Source organism: Osmerus mordax, chromosome 23, assembly GCF_038355195.1.
Source record: "Osmerus mordax isolate fOsmMor3 chromosome 23, fOsmMor3.pri, whole genome shotgun sequence".
Lineage (NCBI taxonomy): Eukaryota > Metazoa > Chordata > Actinopteri > Osmeriformes > Osmeridae > Osmerus > Osmerus mordax.
Window position 1 is genome coordinate 5117764 of NC_090072.1, and position 22143 is coordinate 5139906.

The 22143-nt window shown below is 40.4% G+C and overlaps 2 protein-coding genes across 3 annotated transcripts in view; both read right to left on the reverse strand.

Moving 5' to 3' along the window:
- Positions 1-20852, reverse strand: part of LOC136967488 (protein phosphatase 3 catalytic subunit alpha) — a 29674-nt gene extending 8822 nt beyond the window's left edge. For both annotated transcript variants that reach the window (XM_067261292.1, XM_067261291.1), the window contains exons 1-10: positions 20668-20852; positions 9009-9209; positions 8121-8245; positions 7790-7901; positions 7407-7552; positions 6858-6997; positions 6516-6593; positions 6141-6235; positions 1534-1659; positions 1163-1234 (exon numbers count right to left, since the gene is read on the reverse strand). In XM_067261292.1, the coding sequence (XP_067117393.1) occupies positions 1163-1234; positions 1534-1659; positions 6141-6235; positions 6516-6593; positions 6858-6997; positions 7407-7552; positions 7790-7901; positions 8121-8245; positions 9009-9209; positions 20668-20728 (1156 nt within the window). In that variant the 5' untranslated portion in view covers positions 20729-20852. The remainder of the gene's footprint in view (positions 1-1162; positions 1235-1533; positions 1660-6140; positions 6236-6515; positions 6594-6857; positions 6998-7406; positions 7553-7789; positions 7902-8120; positions 8246-9008; positions 9210-20667) is intronic.
- The window catches only part of LOC136967898 (nuclear factor 1 B-type-like), a 107033-nt gene that overhangs the window by 14416 nt on the left and 70474 nt on the right, over positions 1-22143 (reverse strand). The gene's annotated exons all lie outside the window — the stretch shown is intronic.

A 22143-nucleotide genomic window follows, 5' to 3' on the forward strand; every position in this document is an offset into this window, starting at 1 on the left:
TCAGTGGATGGCTGTGAAATGATAGAAAAGGAGGAGGGCCAAAGCCCATCCAAGGAGAATAAGAAAAGCAATGTCTTAAGCAAAACTCTGAAAAATAGAAAAGAGACACATTAAATAAGATAAGAGAATGACAGACTTAGCATGAGCAACAGAAATAATGACTTAGGGGTTTGAGGAGAAAGATCATGGAGGGAAGGCAAGAGAGTGAGAAAGAGAAATTGAGATAAAGAGAAAACAATATGATCACAATGGATATTTTGGGGAAAGAGAAATTAGAGTGTAGAGGTCTAAAATAAAAAGTAGCGGCAAAAAAAGTAGTCTGACAAAACAATGAATTAAAAACAAGAAAGGGAACATGAGAAAACAAACGAAAAAGGGATAGCATACCCAAGTATGAATACAAAGTAGAAGAGCTCCCATTGTGAGGGAACATTTAGAGCCTGGAAATTCTTGGCCTGTTTGTACGGTTTTGTGACGTTCAAACCTCCACTATGAATTAGGTACATTAGGAATGTCCATCTTCAAAATACTTCATATTGTCAGTCTCTGCTCATCACTAGTTAAACATAATCCCCCCCCCCCCTATCAGAGACTAGCTTCAATACCTTCCCTTCTCCCAAACAGGATATGATCTCAAGAAGTTTCCTTTGCCAGTTTGGGATGACAATGACGTACATGGAAGGACATAGCAAACATTTGACAGGGTGGAGTATCCAAAGATCAAAAGATATCGTGTACACAACAAGTATAACTTGGAGATGCAGGTTTCCAGTTAAATCATGACAGAAAACATGAAATGTATCTTGGCACATTGCCTGCCAAGTTGAATGCCAACAAAGACTGTAAGGAAGGAATGTCACATTTCCACAAGAGTGGAGATGGTAGATAAAAGATTAAAAAGTGATTTGGGTAAAGTCGGGTTTGGTAAAGATTTGAAAATCACAATGGTAGGTGAGACGAGGAACATCTATAATATTTTGAGAGACCCATTCCTTCTTATTCCTATGAATATTAGTTAATTGACTGGTGGAGTTCAAGTGTTCAAATACTATAGTTTTGGTAGGAGACCAAACCATCTCAGTTCTGTTGCTATTTAACCTGCTGGATGATGAAAGAGGAAATGGAGATGTTGCTTTTGTCAAACACTTTGCTCCAGACTTACCATCCATCTCCTCATCGGTCATCAGCTCGTCATTGGAGCAGATGCTCAAGACGTTGACCAGCATCTCAGTGACTGGAGAGAGAGAGGATAAGGAGGAAGGCAGAGCAAGTGAAAAAAGAGAGGAGAGAAGAAGGAAGGCAGAGCAAGGGAAAGAGAGAGAGGAGAGAGGGTGGGAAAAAGATTGCAGGGAACATATAGTGAAATAAAAACCATATTTGAGTAATTTGGTGTCATTGAGTAGAATCAAAGGCTATCCCTAACCCACCTATTAAACATGGGGACACAGTGTGGTTTTTAATTACTGAAATGCAATCTTACTTTAATGTATGTATGTAATGTATGTAAAACTAATATGGTGTCTCATAGCCTACCCTTTTCCCCAACAAAGGGCAGAGACCAGCTAAAGACGTCCATGAAGTTGGGAAGCCAATATGGATGAGGAGAACAGTTGAACTGTCGGATGTTCATCACGTTGTTTTCATACTTCAGCACGGCAGCTGCAGATAGATCAAATATGTCGAAAGTACTCAAATTCTATCCTCAATCATTTGTACTCAAATTGCTTTTTTCTCAAGTTCAAGTGAAGCAGCCTCCAAACTACTTCACCATTTACGTAACTGTAATTATTTTAATTTTTCTACAAAATGTAAAATATATCATTTACTGTGGGATTCTATGGGTTCATGGACCTGCCATCTCAATAGCTAAATTCTGATCCCCCCAAAAGTTTGATTTGCCCATGAACTGCACATTATTCTTCCTGATGAGTAGAATTGAGGGGAACATTAGGATATTTAATTATATTCTAATCCCACTTAGTACTGCTAGTTTATGTACCCTTAGTATAGATAGTCCACATATTTAAATTTTAGGTATATGTTTATTGTATGCACCTTCCTGCCCAAGCAAATTCCTTGTCTGTGCAAACTTTCATGGCGAATAAATCCCATTCTGATTCTGATTCTGATGATGCTTCTGAGTGAGCAATTTAATGCAGTTTTGGGGCTCCTTTGCACGGTTCAGACATAACCAGTTGGATGATCAACATGAAATGCTGGATGTGCGATGGCCAACCATGCAGCCCATTAGAGTAAGGCTTATGTAGCTGGGGATGATTAAGACAGCGTCCAGACTCCAGAGAACTGGTCCCAACAACCTACACCTGAAAGCTTTTAGCAGGGAACACAAGTGTGTGGAAATGGGAATAAAAGCTTGATTGCATTGAAGCAGGAAAAGACGAAGCCAACATAAAAAGTGTGCTTTAAGAAACTAATTTCCAAGAGTATAATCATCTTGCTACAAGGTTTCTTATTTATATCCATCCAAAAATGTATACTGTATGCGGAAGCTGCTTTTATGATTGATCTGTTCCTTGATTATCAATCGAGTGCACAGTTGTTCCGAGTTGTTCACATTCAGAGCACTTTTTGTCATAATGTTTATTGTACCGTGGAACTGAAATATAAAACTAGGTGCTGTAAATTTGACGTAATAAGCTCATTTTAATAAAATCTGTATGCTTTACGATGTGTAGCGTAAGCTTACAGAATCTAAATGTGACCAAATGAAACCAAAGCACTAACCAGAGCAGAGGAAATATCCAAAACTGACACTACGGTACAGTGGATTAGGCAGACACTAAAAGCTGAACGAGTCAAGACAATCACCAAGTAACATGACAGAAATGGATAAACTAATCTCCATTGTGGACACTGACCTCTCACTGACCTTAAGTGTTACTATACTATAGAAAGTTATGGTTCCTAAAATCACAATAAACATTTTCCCTTTTGGGGAACAGAAGGAAAGGCAATTATATAAATACCTATGAGAAGGAATATGTGTATTATTCATTATTTCATAAAAAAGACCTATGATTTATCATCACTATGTATGCATATTTGTCCTATTTTTAATTTTTTGATATTGTCTGTTGTATTTACATTTAGTCATTTTTACATTTAGTCATTTAGCAGACGCTCTTATCCAGAGCGACTTACAGTAAGTGTATGTGACAAAACTGTCAACAGAGGTATTTTAGAATTATGTAAAAGATTAATACTATCAAATGGCAGAAATCAATACGCTTTCAAATGGGAGAAAAAAAGATCTAATCTTAAAAGTAAAATATGGGTCTTTTACTAGAGACTCCTCTGACCAACCTGGAACATAAAAAAATAAAACAAGACTGGATACTACCTGCACTCTACAGCTCAGACACCAGCATTAACCTGGCTGACATGCAGTCCTTTCTGGATAAATTATCTCTCCCAACCATACCTGAGGGAGACAGAGAAATGTTATGCAAGGTGAAATCTAAAAAAGAAATACAGGAGGCATTTAACAAAAGGAAAGGAAAAAAGGGGAAATGTGTTTTCCTGATCAGTTTTGACCAAAGTCACAACGGAAAAATGGAAAAGGAAAATATTTGCGAAAATTATAAAAGGCACCTTTAACGGCACAATTTCTCAGAATATGTACTCACTGCAGAGGCAATCCCCTAAACCATACACACATTAATATTTGTTTTATTTTAAATAAGAAATGGCCAAGCTGAAGAGTGCTTTCCCAACAATACTTATGCAATTAATATAGTTGAGGCCTCAAGGCAAGAGTACCACCTGGTCACCTCTATGTCAACCACCAGGTAGAAGTAGAGTTCATAATCCAGATGGTGCAGACTAGCTAACTGCTAAAGCAGTCAAAAGAGTATAAAGCTCTTGATACAGAAAATGTCAGATATTCAAGTACTGAAAACTCATGGACACAAATGCCTGCTCGCTTTTGCAGATCTACTACTCTCAAACTCATAATATTTGCTGTTTTATGTAGATAAGTAGCATTTAGGTGATAGGAAAACTAAATGGTAATGATTCATTAATCTTAACAGGAGCAAAACATTTTATGAGAAACATTTTTTTTTGCATCGAAACTGTACTTCTATATGAATGAAACCATGAAATCATGACTTAAAAAGCCAAATTGCAATATAACGCGATAGTGATAGAAGAAAAATACTTTAGATCAGTTTAAAAATGTTGCCTATTGGCAGTTGCACAGATGACCAATCTCCCAAGACCACAAACAAATATTTGCAAAAATGTCTATACGCAAATCCCCATGATGAAGTGACAACTCTAATCAAGCAGTAGGTGCAGTAAAGCTCAATATCACTCTAGGTAAAGCTTACTTAAAGAACTAATTACTGATATTAACGCATAGGATCATGTGTTGTGAAAAAGTAACCAACTGGGACTGACTGCGACGAAACTGTATTTCCAACCAAGTGAATGCAGGCTAAATAAACAGAGATGTAAGATGTGTTTTAGATTTGACGTAAGATTTGTTGTAGACTTTACATGTAGCTTACCAACGTATCTGTTAAGCAAACAAAATAAAGAAGGCTCCAGTAATCACACAACTAATATAAAAAAAAATTGCCATCTTAAAAATGTCACGTGGCAAGATGTTAGCCTAATAGGACTACTCAGAATATGTTTAGCCTAAGATACTGTAGACAAAACATTACAGTGTAAATGTCAAAGCTCAGTGGGGTTATGTTAGGTTAGGGTAGCCTAGATGTGCTCCAAGATGCCCCCGGTGGTGTTGTGTCAAAATGCAACGACTCACCAAATTCTTTAACCCTCGTGCTGCCTTCGGGTCACATGACCCAAAGGTTCATAACGAACCATCGTTGTGTTTACCCAATTTTACCCAATACAAAAACAAATAAAAATAATTTTCTTTTAACCATTCCAATGTGGGGGGTCTGAGACAGCCCGACAGTGAAAAGAAAATGCTTCACTTCGCAATACGACGGTGGGTCACAATGACTGATGGGTCAGAATGACCCGAAGATAACACAAGGGTTAAACAAAAACGGATGTATTGCTTCATGCTGGTGGCCGCTGCCTGTAACATGTCACAAAATCTAAATGCCTTACGTCAATCTAGATTCTTTGTTTAGTAAAAGCGAAATTTCCACCTTGTACTGGTTTAGCATTATTTCTGGCTGTCATAGGTTACCTTTTTATGAATAATGCATCTTAAATCACCTCTAAAATGCATGTTTCCTATAGCCACCCACTCTCATCTGAATCAAATTCCAGTCAGCGGAAAGGGAGGCCTTAAAAACACTCATGAAACATTTAACTGAAAGAATTGTTTTCACTGGGTTTTCACAATTTGACATACCAGGAAGTTTGTAAACAAATCAGAGCATGTAAACATGGCAAAGATGATCAAGTGTCATCATTTTGCAGGCTCAATTAAAGCATGAACTTCGAGCCAGGAACTACATAAAGTATAGCCTGCAAAATCTGTTGTTTTTTAGTATTCAGCATCTGTATGCCGGAAACATTACATACATGTAACAAGTAAATAAGACAACATCCCAATGGCAAGCTTTGACAAAAAAACACAATGTAATATGGTGGAATTGTATAAGAATGACCTGAATTATTCTACAATGGCCTATCACCTAGCAACTGCAGATTTATTTGTAATTTATTTACTATTTCTATGCAGTCAAAAATGATAGCATAATAGCTTGTTGTAATAAATGTTCAGCCTATATTGTTGCTATGTATAAGTTATTATATTATTCGATTTATCATTGTTAATAACATACTCAAATAACTAAATTAAATCCTAAATCTAAGTAATCAAGTTACACTTAGTTATCACATACAGAGTTTAATTATATTTTATTCCGTAAAATAATACATGGTCATTTTATTTCATTATTATTAAGTCATTATAAATGAAAAATTATAATAATTTGACCCAACCAACAATGTAACTTTCTTATAAACTAATAACTTTAGTACTGAAGTTCTTATGTTATCGGACCAGCAATTTTATTGGTAAATAAGTTGTAGGTTTGCATTACATGAAAAATGTATTACGGTACCAGCAGTTATTCTGTCACTGGCCTCAAAATAAAATAATAATTTCCTAATCAAATCATGCCATTTACCTTTGTTGTTGTACACGTCTAAGTAATTGGGTGCTGAGAAGATGGTGATTAGTGAAGGGAAACCTGTAGTCTGGCTCTTCCTGTACATGCGATATCTGTAAAAAAAAGCAAGAAGTCTCATTTATGAGATCTACATTGGCACCAAACCAACTAAAGCACTTCAAAAACACTATATTGTACAATCTACATACTTTTCAAAGACATACAATCTAAATCTAGAAAAATTGGGGTACAGCAAACAAGTAAAACAAAACATTCACTCCAAGGACAAGTTTCACAATAAAAGTCTTGAAATTCTGAAGTGCTTACAAACTTGGAAAGTATGTGTGACAATTGTGATAAGAGCCATGTGAAACATGAGGTAAAGTGGCTCACCCAGCATCCTGGGCTTCATGTGCCCGGATGACCGATAATAAGTTGTTGTGTTGTAGAAAGTCACAGACTGCTGGGTAGCTAGGAAGAGAAGACACATTGTTTAACACACATTTCAGTCAGTTAGCTGAGTCCTGTATCCAAAGCTACTTACAATAAGTAGGCCTACGTTTGCCAAGAGAAAGTGAACTGACTGTACATCCCTGCACTCACAAGGTGAAATTCTCATGCGATCCACTGTGGTAAATAATTGCGCCCGCCTGCTTTTTAGTGTGCTTACCAGCAAACAGGCAACCCCTTTGATAGGTGCTACACATAGTGGTAGTGAATGATCTACTGGCCCACCTGTAGAAGTAGGAGCAGCCTCGGACTGTGTTGTGTGTGAAGTGTTCCTGGCTCTTTTCATTCCCAAAGTCCTCCAGGGGGTCAGACCACAGCAGGTCACACATGGGGCCATACGCAGGAGGCTCTTTGAACCTGTCTAACTACAGAGGACACAGACAATGGGCCCTGTTAGGAGACACTGAAGAGATGAGAAAAATGCCTAGGATCTCAGGCATTCCAAAAGGTTTCTTTACAGGCTACATGAGGCTCCTGGGCTTGACCTTCATCAGGCCTTTTTCAAAGCGTGGGTGAAAGAGAGTTCACTGTGATCTAATGCCCTCTTGGGGTTGAGAGTGGTGGCGCATTGTTAAGGATTTTGCTGCGATGGTCAATTAATAGTTCTCAGGTTTAAACCAACCATTGATTTAAAAAAAATTGTAACATAGTCAAAATAGTATTATTAAAGGTTAATTATGTTGAAACATATAATAATATATAATATTTAAAGTAAAATTATTTTTAATAGTAAAAAATTGATCATTTGAGTTTGACACAAAATACTACACCTACTTTCCTGATGTCATCAAGATGAGTGATTTCTGGAGACAGTCCTCCATGTACACACAGGAACTGCTGGTTCATGAGGGCAGCGAGAGGCAGGCAGTCAAAGGCATCCATACAGGCGTCGTACACCCTCTCAGAATACTTAATTCTACCTGTCATGGTGGAAATAGAGCAAATCAAACACCAGGGCGCTCAGTGCTCACACACTAGGACATGCTGTGCCTGGGTGAAAAGGTACTAATAAATATTCAGAAGATCAGTAAGCCCAGTTACACAGTATTCCACCCATAGTGTTTTCTTTCAGTCCAAATTCACGAATTCTGGTTAATTTTACTATTAACATTGTATAAATCAAGGATAGTAAATCAAATTCCCAACAAAATACTCACATTCCTGCCTAAAAGTGAAATACTCTGTTAAATGTCTACATTCGTGGTTCCCACGCAGCAAAAACAGTGTTTTGGGGTAAAGAATCTTCAAGGCCCACAAGTAAAGCACACACTGTAGTAAAGGACAAGGAGAAGGAGATTTAGTTATTATATTGCATCATGTCTAATGTAAAGGTGCTGCTCTAATTATTAACATACATTGCTATGTTGCAACTGCTATTTCGGCAAAATATCTTAATGTAAAGTATGATCACTTATCTTGTTTAATATATAGTAGTGCAAGTATATATGTATTTTAATAGCATGCATCACAGACAAACAAAAAACATACTTCAATACTGAAATACCCTCTGTCCACATAGTCTCCAAGGAAAAGGTAACGCGTTGTTGCTGGTGATCCTCCCACTTCGAACAGCTTCATCAGGTCAAAGAACTGCCCGTGTATGTCTCCACAAACTGAAAAGGCATGAATGAATAAACAAAAGCGACAGAGATAGATAGACAGAAATAGAAATATAGATAATATTAGCAAATTACTAACTGCCATGATTCATTATCTGAATCACAATAATGTAATCTGGAGAGCAGCAGACTAGTAGCAACATAAGTGATAAGAATGAATAGATTTCACCACAGAAAAGCAATTTCATGTTATGGCATGTTATTAGAGTGTTTGTGGATTGTGTTTGTCAATTGTTTCCATTATATTATTCATGAGGTTGCCGATATTTAAGTCAAATGTAGTCAACAATAATTTTGCAATTTGCCATATTCAATAGGAAACAAATTAGTCTAATGCATACCTCACATACCATAATGTGGCTTGTCAACAACATTCTACTTTCTGTAGTTGGCTGTTTGTCAAAATGAACTGCAGGATACCAGCAGAAACACAAAACACAAATATTGATCGGAGCGCAACAGATGAGGGTACATGCTAGTGTCGGGGCATGTGTATGTGAGTGTGTGCCACTAGTGTGTGTATGAGTAAGTGTACAAGCCCCTTTAGAGCGGGAAGCCACCACAGGTCTCCCTACGAACTGAAGGTTTCAGAAATGTCAGCAAATAAGAACAGGGCGAAGTCCACCTCAGAGTGAAGGGTTCTGTCACGACAAAAAGCGTCTGGCTTCCAAAATGTGTTTGGCCTGTCGTCAACACCGAACGCAGCCATGATGACAGTTCTACTAACATGTACAGGATGGATCGAAATGAGTCCTACCTGTCACCGGAGCTTCAATGTCCAGCAGGTTCTTCTCTGCTCGTAGGATGGCAGCCCCGTCACCGATGAGCCTGAGGGCCACGCTCTCCTCCACACGACCCTCTTTAGTCATGTGAGCCTTGAGCACGTCCACCTTGGGCTTCCCCTCATTGTCGAACACCTCTCTGATCGTCAGACGATGACTAGGGGGGAAAGGAACCGCTAAAAAAGAGAAAAACCGACACATTATACATTTTCAAAGACACGAGAATTAGAACCAAAAATACGATTTACATAATATCCTCAAATATTGATTTATTTTTAAGAGGCAGAGAACAGAGATTTCGACAAGGATCGTATTCACAAAACCTCTTAAGGGCAGAAGTAGCTCCCAGCGAGAAACTCTTAAAAATTATAGGAATTTCAATATGTGGTATCATGTTGAGAGCATTGAGAATGTGCTACACTGCAGGTATACATCCATGCAATGTATGCTATGTGTCTGTTAAAAGATTCTCAGCTTATTTGGGTTAAAGTTGTGGTTTACTCAAAGGGAGAATTGCCCTCATCTGTTGCCAGGGGAGACTCTGGCTCTTCCTGTCTGCTTTTGGTTGAGGAGTGACAAACCATCAATGCATTGGGAGGATCGATGACACAGATTGACTGTGGGGACCCAGTTCCAGTGAACAAATGGATGCAGTGATGCTGAGTCAAGGGGGTGAATGAGGGAGGCCAGAGAGGCAGAAATAATCAAAAAAGACTAGAATCTGGTGAAAGAGTTGTCACTGTCAAACCAACAACCTTTTTATATCCTGCTTTTACCATGCCAAGGCTTGACCCCATCTCTAGGGCAACTGGGACCACCCATAGTACAGCAAGTCTATTTGTAAGATCAATAGCAACTACAGGAAGTTAGATCCAAAATATTATGGGTTCGAAATATTTTAGGAAACGTCAACATAAAACTCTGTTCCTACGGTTCCCTCCAATAAGCGTAACACAAATCGCATAAAACCTTGCTGTAATCTTGCTCTACTATAGTTTTCTAATCCTCAAAAGAAGCAGTCACGTTCTGCGCCGGATTAAGCAGGGCGCCAACGGGCTTCAGCATCTTGTCCATGAAACCTAGCCTGACAACCCTTATAAAAGATGTTCCCCATTTGCAGACCTGGTGGGACCCGCCTCTGAACAATGCTGTGACAGGATTAGCTTTCATTAGAGACACGCTTTAAATCAGCTTTAGGACTCCGTAACAGAGAGGGAGTCCTGAAGACATTAAACAGCAACCCGATCTCACAGACATTACATTCCTAAGGAACTACAGGGGAAGTCTCATTGACGTGAAACGTCAATATCTCACAATTACGTCTCTTAAAAAAACAACAAAGAAATAACAAGGAGCATTTCCAAACCAACCAGAAGGGACTGCTGCTTGACTGTGTTACACCTCAGATGTTTCCCTGTCTTTTACAGCTTACTTTTTGCTTCTTTTCTTTTTTTGCCAAGAAAAAGAGGTGCGATCGCAACTCCTGAAGAACTCTCCTTGGCAACTGAGACTCTGGCACCTCCAGAACACATTTCCTAGATGGATCCCACAGAGATGCGCTTGTTCTGTGTTTTTGTGCCTTCTCTTGGCTAACAGAACCACCCTGGTCCACTGGTGACGTATGTAGTGGTAGCAGTTTACCCACAGACAGGGCTGGACCCAAAGTCTGGCACAACGCCATATACAAGAGAATCATCCCCCACAGTGTCAAAAATCCTGAATGAAAGGATTGGATTTTAAATGTGATAACAAACACATTTGTGTTTTTTAAGTTGTTTCTAGACACCCAACAACATACTAAGATGTGTGGATGGAGACAACAGGAAACTCAAATTATCTATGGTGAGTCTATGAGGGCAGCCGAAAACAGCAGAGCACTGCAGTGTGGCTGAGATGAGGGTGGCAGGCAGCACTAACTGAAGCAGCCAGTTTTGGACGGGCCGAAAAAGTGTCTAAGGACAGGTGGCTAGGCAGTGGGCAGCGCCGGCAGGAACCTACTCTCTTTGCCTGCCAAAACCATCATCCTTCCAGCGGCTCCTTCTCCTCCTCCCTCACCCACCCCTGACAGTCTCCCCCGTTTCTAGGCCACGGCTCTCCGGGTGCTGGGTCTGGTGTGAGGAGCACCTGGAACACGGCTAGGAGGGAAGGAACAGGGGGGGAAATAGAACTTTCTCCACAGACGGCAGGAATCCTGACTCAGCAAACACAAGCACCTGATCCAGCTTCCACTCCTCCAGTATCCATTCCTACATAGGGGCTCCATATATCACAAGGCGCTGATGACGGGGACCTTTAGGTGTCTGTTGTTATGCGAGTTTGGCTGTAAGTGAGAACAGAGTAAATAATTTGTCTATACAAGGCTGATCTTCATATTATAAAAAATAGCACTCCTTGTTCTGCTGTTTTATATAATAACCCAGTTACGCATTAAAAGGTATCACCATCTGTGTTGGTTTTAACAAGTGGAAAGATAATCTGGGGGGGGGGGGGTCACAACATTTCTGAAAACCCCTGGGCAGCCTAGGCATGAAGGAGGTTTTAAATTCTCTCAGAGCAATGAGGTCTGGAGTCTCTGGCTGATTACTGAGGTCATGGGCTACTTCTGGGCCTAAACTGGGCAACTGTCAAAACCCCGAAAACCATGCCAACTCCTAGTCTGATTACCAAGCAAGCAGATTGAAATCCCTTGCAACTGTCAAAAGGTAAAACAATATGAGGCACGGTTGGTCGGGAAGCCCTTCTGCAGGTTGTGCATACAAATGGACACTAAGTATTGTCAGAGTGCAGACCTATAATCATACGTTGTCACAGATGCACTCTGAGATATATTATCTGCCAGCCGAGAGGCTGATTTGTATCTCGATTTGGCCGTCCCCGAGGCCTGCTGCATTCCTCCAGGGAGATCACGTTACGTTCTATACAGGGAGGCAGGCTGGGGGCATTATGGGGGTTTTCTTTCTTGCGACACGGTCTTGACTCAGTTTGGCCAGAGATAGTGACTCATTTAAAGGCACTGATCCAAAACACTGCACCAGCCAGAGCTGGAGACAGAGGAAGAGGGAACGTGCATTGTTTAAAGCAGGAAGTTACTACAAAAATCACAGAATCCTTCCGAGACTGAAAGAGATATGTTATCGAAAGCTTCGGCTGCCGAGTTGTCGGGCCTTTCTTGTTTCGCACCGCATGCATGCACGGTCGAAGTCTAGACCGAGAGGCCAGACTCCGGTCTTGTGCGTGCTGGTGAAAGTGTGTCGCGGCAGAGCCTCCCTGGTGCTCTGTGGGGCTGAGCTCATAGGCTGTACCACCGGGCCATGCAAGGGCCACCACGACACAACCATAGAGGGGGGTGCTGAACTACAAAAGTTCCAGATTAGCATTAAATAAAGACTACAAACCTCCTCTGCTGCGACACGTTCATGAGTCTTCACTCACTATCCCTGTGATATTTCTATTTGGGTTACGTGACACTAAATATCTTCACACAAAATTGGCCTATGATATACTGGAGCTCTCCTAGAACAAGAGCTGTAATTTATTTTCCTGTGCTTGAGGATTTACAGTCCTGGAGACCACTTAATTAGATGAAACATATCACCAGAAAAACAATTAACGGAATTGAGGTAGGGAGCCAGACGCTACAAAATAAAGAAATAACTACCGCAATGTTTTAAATGAACCGAATATTTGAAGCAGCTTGTCAGTCAATGGTTTGAAATGTAACTTATCCTTTTTCTTTTTGCAGCACATCTGAGAGAAAAAAAGCGTTTGGACATTCAGGCCAGCTGACAGCTGTCTGAACCAGTTGGCGGCAGTGTCTTGGGTGTCAGGGCTTTCCATCATATCCCTGACATGAAGCACAGTCTACCTGCTTGTTTTAACAGTTCCCATAACATTTCTGTGATTTTACGTGACCATGGAGGAAAAGGAGAGTGAGTGCTTCTCCAGTGTAAACACAGCGCTGCAGGTGAACAACGGAGCCACACAGCCGAGACAAGAGCTCACTAGCCCGCTCACAGACACGGAGAAACAGACATGCTGACACACACACACACACACATATTGCTCAGTCACGACATTGGCTCTGGCCAGCCTCTGCAGTGGGTCTTTTAGTGAGCTAGGGCAAGCGGCCACCCCGCCCCTCTCTCAACGTGGGTGAGTGACTGAGTGGCTTGCCATGCACAACACTCCACTGCTTAACCCCTCGCTTCCCAGCTCCACTACAGACTCCAGTAGCCTGTGCAGTCAAGAACAGCAACAACAACCTACTGTAAAAACTCAAACCAAATTGTGACTCAAACAACCAAATGTTTGGGAATTTTCTAATGAGTTAGATTTCTGTAGTTGAAGTTTATAAACGACAACTTGTATGAGAATACTTTGCAAAAATGAAAAGTATTATTTGTATTTGTTTCATGCTTGAAAATATCTCGAAACAGGAAGAGCAAACTACCTCAGACTTGTCCTGTTCTGGAACTTAAGAATCCATTATGGTCTGTGTGTAGTATGACCATTGGAGTTCAAACAGCTGGGTATGTAAAGAAGCCAGATCCACCCGTACATATTGTGGGTGGTTAATTTTCAGCCAGGCAGTCTATGATTAACAGGTGTAAATGTGGGTAAATAAACCTCAAGGCCCATGCTCCCATCCAGGTGCATGTGTCTGGCTGGAACTGTTCTGGTTCTCACACTAGCAGCAGCCAGCCCATCTGAAACATGGCCTTCTTGCTTTGAGGTCGACTACGTCTGCTTCAGAAATGCCCAAAATGGAAAAAAGAGTATACTTAAATCTAACTTAAATGGCAGATAAATGGGATATTACCCCTACACAACAGTAAAGTGTTATCCACTACACATTTGTACCTATATTACTAGGAATACAAGTTTCCCAACTTGTGCAAATGAGAAGCGTGACATTAAGGAACCTCATTAGGTGCAGTACAACTAAACACCTTATATAGACCTTTCCACAGTGTTGACCTGTGGCGTGTACAATTCTAAAATTCTGATTTAGCTCCACCTTGCTATGGGATTTCTTGAATTTCTTTCTTATGATTATATTCCATGTGGAAGCCCAGGTGGAAATCCCAGAGATGAAACCTCCCTTAGACAGCATCCCTTTCAGACGCAGCCCCCCCCCACCCACCCACTAGCCCCTTTTATAGGAGACATACATCTCTACATTTCTCTCATATTTAAATACAAATGGCTGCATAACAATGTTGGGTAATCTATCAAAGCCGAGCTGTGTGTTTGTGTAAGTGTGTGTACGTGTGTGTGTGTGTGTTTATGTATGCGCATGTGTGACGCGCGTAAAATCAATCAGGGCTGGGCCCATGATAAACTACCTTGCAGTGCAGTGGTATGTTGTCATGACACAGTCCCTCTCCAGGACTAGAGCGAACGGCAAGCAATCCCCGCTGTCACATAACCTGCTCTCCTAGAGGAGGGGATTCCTCGACTTGAATAACTGGAATCCCTAGATAGCCCTGTCTGTTAATGCCTAACAGGACTATCAAAGACCTGCACTGAACTATTCCCAACAACATACCATGCAGTTAGTTATCCATGGTTCTCCTTTACTCATCAACAACCACCTGGAGGCTTTCTCTGCTGAGTGGACTGGGCTGCTGATAGCGCTACAGGCTCCATTCCCATGCTCCGCTGCAGGCCTTTGTAGAAGGATTGCCGAGAAAACGCCTGCAGCCTACAGTACCTCGACAGGCAGTGAACTCTTTATTCTAGCCTTGCCACCACCAATCAATGATAAGCCTCTCATCCTGGGCCCGTTTCATTCGAACAGCTCCTCCACGTGGTCTTCCCCAGGGACTCCCAGCAGGAGGGACTCCTTCTGAGCACTCCACAGAACAGATTGAGATGGGAAAACTTCCAGACACGTTTTAACTACAGCCAATACCACATTGGTGCTCTCGTGAAAACATTGTTTAAAGCCACATGCTCAGTCAAGCAAGGGACTTAACCAGTTTTTATGGAGCAATCACGTTTTGTTTTTTTTTTAGGAAATGCATTCCCCCTCATGACAGGAACTGATGTGATATCATTGATGTAGGCTCTAAAATTACTTCTGCCTTCTCCCCCCCCCGACCTCTGTAACGCACTTCAACAACAAAAACCGAGTCAGGGAACACTGTAAGTGATCAACCCTGACAGTCACAGACGCCTTACCTCACGGTGCAGTACGGATGAAGGGGTGGGCATGCGAAAACAATAGAGTCACCGACAGCATGGCAACAGATGGACAATGTATGCCTGTATGAGTGTGTGTGTGTGTGTGTGTGTGTGTGCGCATGAGTGGGTGAGTGTGTGAATGTGTGTGTGCATGTGGGTTGAATAGCTGTCATTTGAACCAGCAAGGCTTAATTGTGCATGTCAGACGGCTACATCTAATGACACGAACGTGATGCCTTGAGTTTCCTGTCAGAACGAAGCTTTGCTCTGTTACACGAAGGCTAGTAAAGAACACTAATTGGCAAATCACCAAGTCTGAAACATGCCTGGCACACATGAAACTAATTAGGCGGACATGAAGCATATACTGTAGGCAAGGAACTTCTATGATCTCCACAGCTAAGTCACTTTCTGTTATCTTACTGTATACAGGGAATTAAATGATAATAATTAATACACTTACTATGAATCCGTAAATAATTCATCTTTACTGTAAATGATTTACATTGTAAATATTCAGAAGTATAACTGACTTTTAACTGCTGTTTGGTTATAAATTACCATAAGAAGTTAGCAATTAGCAATTGATTTGATAACGAAATGAGACTGTTTGCAACGCCAAGTGTCGAGAACTAATTAGACAAGAGACATTTCTGGATGGTTAAATAAGTTACTTGTTAAGCAATGAAGGCCGGCTAGTCACATAACTACTCAATTATTCATTGTACATCATAGTCATGGTTGACTGCAGTTGAGGACCAGTGTCCTTGCTGTTAACAGCATTTATGTGGGTGAAACATGTATGAAACATACATAATGTATGTATGTCCTGTGGTTACTTATAACAAACACTAAACTAATGGAACTATTGGAAGTGGAAAATGGTAGGAAAAAAATGTATCTGCATCATTCACAGTAGACCAAAATGAGCAAAAACAAAGGCCGTTTCTGTGTATATCCATGTGGGTGTCAGAAAGGGAATGCAACTCAGTAAGTTGTTATCTCCTAAAGTCCTCTCTGCCACGGCCACAGGAGTGGGAGTGAAAGGCGGATCGTCAGAGTGGATTCTACGAGTGTAAGAGGTCTTCTCTAAACCTGGTGGCTCCCTGTTCAGAGCTGCTCTCCACCCCTCCCCCAGTGCTGAAGCAGCCAACATGCAGCTACATTTGTATTACCTCATTGATCACTGACTCTGCTGCCGCCAGTCCTGGAAGCTGATCTAATGACACGCAACGGGGTCCTTCACAAATGACAGTCCAAGTGGAGGCCCTGGACGTTAAACAAGCTGCATAAGTAAACATGTTTATTTCGGTTTCTCAACTGTGGTGATAAATATGCTGGTTTGTGATATGCTCTTGTTTAAATCCTAATAAATAGGGTTAGTTATAAAGGGTAGTTATTTATTAACAGTCTAGAAACTAGGATATGCAGGTGACACAGCCCATGACCTTTATGGGCATGACATCACACAAATACGGTGGTCTTATCTCTCATGACTAATCAAACAGTGTCAATGAACTGTAAAATACTGAGTATGGTACTAAACTATATCATTCGAAACCCTTTGACTGACAAAATCAATAATCCATCAATGCCATTAACATAGCAGGCAAATTTTACTAATGCATGGCATCAGATTACATCTACTGAATAAAGCTGTCTTCATACCTTATACAGAGCGTAATAGGCATAAATTCAATCGCTCTACTGCACCCTAATTCCACAACTAAACCTAATTCCTCTGTAATCTAATGAGTTTAAAGGTGCAGTCACTCAGAGTTAATGTGTGTGTGTGTGCGTGCATGAAAGAGAGAACTGACAACTATAAGTGGAAAAGGTACTGTACTATTCTGCTGCTGATTTGACAAGAGTTGATCTACATTACTAATGTTTCTATCTTGAGGGATCCCTGAAGCCTATCAACTGTCAACTGTATCCACAGCTTAGAAAACTGTCACTTGGTAAACATTGGATTATTTGATTTGGGTGTTAACCTGGTGACGACATTTTTATTGAATCAAAAAGTGTTAAAGCATCATTCAAAAAGGGTTTCTTATGTCAAATAAGAAGTTTAAAATGTTAAGAATGGAACTGAACCGTTACACACAGGTTGAATCCACCTCCTGACCCAGTCAGAGTTTGTGGTCGATCCCTTCAGACAAGCCTGATTAGACCAGTGTGAAGGTAGGAAAAGTCACTCTGCAACAAAACCAAGTGAATTCCTGATGCAGAAAGAGTGGGCATTTATTACAAGATCATGGAGGGGAATTTATTTGTCTTGGAAGGTTGTTTCCTACCCATCTTGTGATGGGTATAGCTCGAGCATTTGACTGTAGATCAAGAGGTTTCAAGTTTGAATCCCCTGTGTGGTGCTTTGGGTAAAAGTGTCTGCTAAATGTTATTTATTACTCTGCTAAATCATAAAAGTAAACTATTTTTGGATGTGTGCTTGATGACTGTGACGGTACAATTCTTTTTAAAACAAGCAGCCAGAAAGGGATGGATCTTGACAATCAATGAACTGAATCCATAAATACTTTGTGAGAGATCAATGCGGTCCCTGTTTAAAACAACGAAACAAGTAGACAACACAGTGAGTAAGCATTGGAACAGATGCTACATCAGTCATCACGTGATTGCTACCATCTCTATCTTCTCAGCATGGTTCTGCGGGCAGCCAAGTATCACACAGTTGGATGCAGCACATATGGCAGCTGAAGAGGTGTTCTCCTCCCCCCCCCCCCCCCTCCTCCTCTACCTTCTGACTGTAGCTGCAGTGGAGGAGATTCATCAGAACAAGGTGGGTGCAGGTGAGTGTGTGGGTGCAGGTGGGCAAGTGGGTGCAGGCAGGTGGGTGCAGCTGGGTGCTAGACATTGGGCGCCCCCCCCCTCCCCCTTCTGCCATTTGTGCCTAGCAGAGAACACCCCTACATGGGATGTGGAAGTGCTGAGGGCCTTGTGAGAAGCACCATACAGACACCACGTATTACTGAGTCCTTGTAACCTGCCCGGAAACCTGAACATGTCAAGTCAGAGATTAGCATTCGTTTTCTATCAGTAAGAACTAAGACTCCTGCATATGAGCAATAAAGCTTGCTGTATTGACATAGCTATATTGTCACTGGGTGAAACTCATCTCAATGTCTGTGTTCCATCAAGCTACACCCACATGACACACATTCAGAACCTCCACCCCATCCTGGGAAGAGTATCACTGTTTAAGTTCCGGGTGCCATGTGCCAAACTGTCTGATGGAACTGTATTTGTTTTGGAGATTTGTTTGGTTTTTATAGTATGCTTACAATCCTTTTTAGGATAGCTCCCACCGCAAGCACAAGCACAGAGTGGCTAGCCAATTTCGTATTGTTTTTATTCAAAAGTGTTGTGCAAAATGCTAATAAAATCACATTGGACACATTGCATGCATTAGAAAACCGGCCAGAATTAAATTGTGCAAACAACATTCTAGGGCCAAGAGTTCACGTGTCTAAGCTTATTCTACAGATATAAAGTCCTAAAAGGGTGAAAACAAATGGCCTATACTTTATACTGATGTGTGTTTGAAGAGTTGCTATGTATTTAGCAAAGTGACTATACGTGGGCGGTCCACTAATGACAAAGAAAAATGAATTAATGGTAAAGGGGTGAGGATGAATGATATATGATAATTGACTGCACTATTTCACTTACCTATGCGCTCAACACTGGTATTGAGGTCTGACATTTCCCATTGCGGGTCATTTTACCTATATGTGAGCAGAACTTTTCAGTTTGCGTATTAACTGATCAACAGCAGAAATGGAGAGCTAGATCTCCATTTAGAAGTCTGAGAGACAATATAACAACCCAGTGTGGAAAACAAACAACCAAAGAACAGCCACTCTAAGCTCCCTTGACTCACGTCATTCTGAAAGATCTCCCAAAATGCAACCACTACTGCCTACAGCATGCAGGCCAGGGCAAAAATATACCGTGCTTTTGTGTCCATCAGTCAACGTGTGTAACGACTTGGGGTGTAACCCTTGGGATGTTGCAAATTCCAAGGAGATCAATGAGACTTTAATTAATCTAGGCACTAACTATAGGGTGTTAATATAGTCCATCTTCTATCGGCCTACTTACATTTGATTCAGATGGTGCAAATGGCACATACAACATCTACATCCAACTGAAAAGGTAAGTGCTAGAGAAAAAAAGTGGCTTTGGAATGATTTGTAAAGAATTATCAGTCCAGATATTCAGATATAGAGTAGGTTTCTCACAGTGTGTTTCCCTTCCTAGCCTGTAGAAAGCTGGCAAACGTGTATTGACATACAGCACAATACGATCCATACAGCACAATACAATTATTGAAATATTTTGTGCTTTCCTCTATTCCAGATGCTAATGGATTACAAATTATGTTTGTGGAAAATTGCCTGTACTGTAAACCTCCTTCTGAAAACTAAGGTGTAGTGTAAGGTGTAAAATCAACATCTGGGAATTCTTTATGCAATAAAATCTGAGTAAAATTGGTCAGAGCCATGACCTTAATCCTCAGAATACAAGGGATATAATCTTTAAATCTTTAAAAGACAAACACGATATCTTATGATTATCTGAATTTATTGTTATTATATAAACAATATATAAATATACAACAGACATGCATAAACAATGCCATAAAGAATTCCATCCACTTTTTCATGAAATGTCCGGCTGACAGCCATAAAACCTTCTTAAAATATACTAATCAAATTACTGTATTTAAAAAGTAAATAAAATAAGATACATTAACAATGGGAAGTAGAATCTGAATTGCACCTTTTTATTTTCCACACAAACAGTGATTGGTCTCCACTAGATGGATCACAGAGAAATCCATGATTATTTGGATGGAATAAAATCCCAGACACCAAAAACTGGTCTAAGAACAATAGGGGGAAAGCCTGATATACCAATTTGGCATACCATAAACGAGGCATGAACTCTGTGTGGAGCTAACTGAAGCAACAAAAGTAAAATAAAGCTGTTTAAGCCCATTTAACATATCAGTTGTATTAGATTAGACAAACTCGTGAGTTAATTGCTGTCTGCGTTTTGAAAGAAAGAGGTGCTGTGAGAATAACCAACATGACAATAGGAATGGAACAATAGAATGTTCGGACTGTAAAAGCTCAATTCATTGCGACATATGGACATCAATTAAAACCTGTCATATTGCCTATAACTGGAGTGGGCTACTGTAGCACAACCTTACTTCCTACTTTAGTAGCATTGCTATAGCCGGTGTCATATCACGGCTAACACCCTTTTTCTCCATAATCACCTCTTGTTGAGTTCAGTTACGCCTGCAGATATTGGGATTGTGTTGTTGTTCAAGGTGGACACATTGGCCTTTTTACAGCATGTGACTTGAAAAGGAAAGTATTACAATCTTACGGTCATAGACAAACAATAAACACTTACATTTGACCACCCTGTCCGTCGTAGATAACTTCGGGTCATCATTTGGCTTGTTTTCGGACATTTCCAGTGTGATTTATAAAACAAACCTGCCTTAAAAAAAAAGATCCTGCGTTGTCCTTGCCCAACAACAAGTCTATCAAAAGGGAGAGACCGCAGTGATCTCACTCGCTCCTCTCACTCGCCAAAAATACTTTCAACGGGGTTGGAAATTTCAAAGCTGATACTGTAGGTCCGTCTGATTTACTGTTACTCTGTATCAAGTTCTTGCACTGAGCGCAACCTAGTTTGCCTCGACCAAGATACGCCTTCAATAGATGTTAGCCTTCCCATTGGCAGCAGGTAATTCTGCCTTTATAGTCATCTTTGCCAAAGGACTATTTCTGTGTCAATCTACCCTGTGAATTGTAAACTCATTCCTTCGATGTTTAAAAACCGTACTGGAAGACTAGTTAAAAAACTGTCGTTTGCGATGCCAAAACTCTATTTATGAGACAATAAATAAAAAACCGAAGGCATGGATTGGAAGGCACTTCTGCAATAACCTTTCACAATAAGTAAAGGGTGCTAGTGCTCATTTTGAACACAAGCAGATCTGTAAGATCATTTTACAGACTACCTACTGTAAGAATTGCATAGGCCTATATCAGTTACAGCTTATGGGGTGCATTTATGATTTTTCTTATTTCAGCATTAGTGTTGTCAATGCACATAATTCTGACATTGAGTAGTTTCTATGAAGTATAAGTATTGAATCATCTAAAATAAATTAATAATCAATTCAATAATTGACTACTAGGATTAAGAATTCCCTACAATTTCCTAAAGAAGAAAAAAACCATGCTAAAGAACAACAACAAATATTCAGGGTCCAACATATCCTAGTGTACTTATGTCACAGGTGCCAGATCATATTATACATTATTTTCCAAACAAATTAAGGAGATCTGTGGAAGTGGCAAATGTTATCAATTATAAAGGTTAGCTTATACACACACATACTGAAATATTAAGATCTTGAACACATTTGCGTTTGTTTACACAAGGTTTCTTAACTTGATGGGCCCAGATATTGAGAACGGGTCCTACACACACCACACACGTTGACAGAGTTGTCTCATGTGGTGACATGGATGTAGCTGCTGCTTTAGAGTGATACTAACATACAACATGTCTTCCATAGACAGAACACTAGGATAGTATTCAGACCCTTTGGAAATGCTTTGCTTACATACCTTCAGAGAAAGACATGCCATCACATTTACATCAGATAATAGTTGAAGTGTTGTGCGCTCACAGCCCATGACCATTCATATTTTTTTATTTATTATTTGTCTTACAAAATATATATATATATATATTTAAATACATTGTGTGCACCGTATTGACGATGTCTGTCCAAACTCTTGATAATATGTACATTTGGGAATGGAAAATCATCTCTTTGTCCAATGAAATAACAGGAAGTTCCCAGTCCTC